This window comes from Marmota marmota, unplaced genomic scaffold (genome assembly GCF_001458135.2).
Source record: "Marmota marmota marmota unplaced genomic scaffold, marMar, whole genome shotgun sequence".
NCBI lineage: Eukaryota > Metazoa > Chordata > Mammalia > Rodentia > Sciuridae > Marmota > Marmota marmota.
Window position 1 is genome coordinate 68 of NW_025999958.1, and position 2,688 is coordinate 2,755.

At 61.3% G+C, this 2,688-nt stretch overlaps 1 protein-coding gene across 1 annotated transcript; it reads right to left on the reverse strand.

The window, feature by feature from the left end:
- Window positions 1-993: 993 nt before the first annotated feature.
- On the reverse strand, window positions 994-2,561 carry LOC107134982 (serine/threonine-protein kinase pim-3-like). Its single transcript, XM_015476959.2, has 2 exons — window positions 2,190-2,561; window positions 994-2,114 (listed from the first exon to the last, which is right to left on the reverse strand). The coding sequence occupies exons 1-2, from the start codon at window positions 2,269-2,271 to the stop codon at window positions 1,927-1,929; spliced, it is 270 nt and encodes an 89-aa protein (XP_015332445.2). The 5' UTR covers window positions 2,272-2,561; the 3' UTR covers window positions 994-1,926.
- Window positions 2,562-2,688: the final 127 nt, after the last annotated feature.

Genomic DNA, 2,688 nt, shown 5'->3' on the forward strand with positions numbered 1-2,688 from the left:
GGTGGTGCTGTCTGAAGACCCCACTTCTGGTGTGTGCAGGAGGGGGCGTTAACTTCAGAACCCCTGCTCCCCAGCAGGCTCAGGGAGGGCTGACCAGGTCCAGGCTGTGGAGCGAGCCACTACTCCCTGCCCCTTCCCTTGCCTGGGCTGATCTGGGAGTGCCCAGCCCCCACCGTGGTCTCCCAGGAGAGGCTGACCAGACACCACGCTCCCAGGTGAGGCCAGGCGCCCCTCCCACCAGCCCCTCCCTGCCTGCTGGACAAAGGAAAGGTGGTTTCTCCCACTTCATGGGCCAAACCCCCACCTCTGCTGCAGCCCCAGGCTGCTTCCCACTGCCCTCCATGGGGCAGGCAGGGCTCTCTGGGGGTCACAGTGACCTCATTCTGAAGTCCCAGCACTGGATGCTAGTTAGTGACCACACAGGTCCCCTAGGCAGGGGACACAAGGCCATGGGCCTAGACCACATCTACCCATAAGACATACCATACCTGGCCCATTCGACACCTGGACGTGGCTCCCACTGGTCCCCTCCCCACACCTGTCAGCCCAGTGCCCAACCACTGCGGGCTGCCTCTGTCGGCACTCTGACCTCATGACCCCAGGCCTGTCGTCTGCACACACCAGCACTTGCCTCTGACACCTCCCATCCCTCCCACAAACTCCCAGACACAAGGTAGCACACACCTGTCCTTCTCCACACCTGAGTGACCATCTCCTTCTCTCACCCAGCTGGGCCTCCTAGAGGTCAGAGGCCGTTCCCAGGCACGGCCTTCAGGCTGACAGCAGCACTGTCCTCTCACTACCCCTGCTGGACCAACCTGCCCCCAGCAGGCTGGTGCAGACCATGGGATGACACCCAGGGCCAGCACCACATGCAGGACCCCTGGCCTGAGGGCGGGGACACTAGGAAGAGGCAGTCTGGGCCCCTCCTCTCAGAGCTCCACCCTCCACCAAACACCCAGCCCCATCAACACAGGGCAGCCGATCCGTTACGTACAAAAAAAAATTTTTAATTGAAATACCTGTATAAAAAATATGATCTCCAGACATCTCACACTTTCCCGATGCCTTCTCACACCGGGGTCACAGAAACACGGCTGCTAAAATAAATTAAGGGCTTGAGACTCTGGCCCCCCACCCCCAGCCTTCAGAGCCAGCAAGCAGACTGTACAAGGTCAATAATTTAAAACCCACCCCCAGGGCAGAGTGCCCAAGGTGGCAGAATCACCCACTCCCCTTAAGTTAGCCACTGTACAAGTTCCTCCTGCTACAGACACGGTGGGTCTGGGGACCAACTCCAGGTGCAGGAATAGAACCAGGGTCAGGGACCACACAGCCTCCCCAACCTGCCCGTCCCTGGCCATCCCAGGGGCTTGGAGGACTGCTGAGAGGAAGTAACCTCAACAAATAAATTAAAGAATAAATAGCCCGGAGGGCAGGGGCACCCCCCAGGGGGTCACACCATAAATAACTGACATTGGCACGCGTGGACACAGCTCGGTGGGGCAGTGGGCAGCAGAGGCCCGACGTTGCATTGCTTGTGCAGGGACATGCCCAGATGAACACCATGAGACTGGAGACAAGGAGGTGGGCTCTCCAGATCAGACACCATCAGATGGAAAGACCGCCCCCCCCAACGGGGCAGTAGGGTGGGAGAAGTCTCTGGTTCAAGTATCCACCCAGGGCAGCTGAGACCTTGCTTGGCCCCGAGCCATCTTTGGACAGAAGAGCTCGAGAAAACCCAGTCCCAGGGAGCAGCGTTCAAAAAGGCACTCAAAGCAAAGGAAACAGGCCCGGTGCCAAGGGCAAAGGTCACCAGGGGTCAGAGGTCACTGCTTTTGCAGGAGGCAGCCCAGGCAGAAGAGAAGTCAGTATTCCGGGAGGTTGGCTCAGCCCAGCCCCCCAGCAGGAAGTCCAGGCTCCTCCTCATAAGCTCTCGCTGCTGGATGTGGTGCTGGCCCCATCGTCCGTGTCCAGGGAACAAAGCTGCAGGTCACAGTTCTCAGGGGCACCCTCCTCTCCCCCCAGCATCCAGGGGTGGGCAGCAATCTGGTCCAGCGAGGGCCTCTCGGAGGGCCGCAGGGATAGACACCACTCAATGAGCTGCTGGCACTCTGTGGGGGAGAGGACAGCATCAGGAGGGGCTCAACTCCCAGCCCCTCCCCGCAGCAAGATGCACAGCTACACACCTGGGGAGACCCTCCTCCGGAAGAACAGGCGGCCACGGAGGATCTCCTCGTCCTGCTCAAAGGGGATATCACCGCACACCATATCGTAGAGCAGCACACCAAGGGACCACACGGTAGCAGAGCGCCCGTGGTAGCGATGGTAGCGGATCCACTCTGGGGGGCTGTACACCCGGGTGCCTGAGAGGACAAACAGGGTCAGGCCCACACGACGGGTGCTCCCGCTAATGAGTCCTAGCCTGGCCTCAAAATCCTGCGTGTCATCAGGCTGGAAACACCCCGGTGGGCCTACCCACCGCGGAGGGACCGGCGGGGAAGGGCCAGCACGCCCCCAGCTGGCCCGACTGCGGAGCCAGAGCTCCAGTTTCACAACAAACAGTGCGACGGGAGAGGCCTCCCGGCTAGGTCCCGCCCCAGCCCACTACGCCCGGCGTCTGCCTGCGGGCGAGGGGAGGGCCAGGAGGCGGGGAGCCCGGGCTTCCCCGCGCTCCGCAATGCGGGG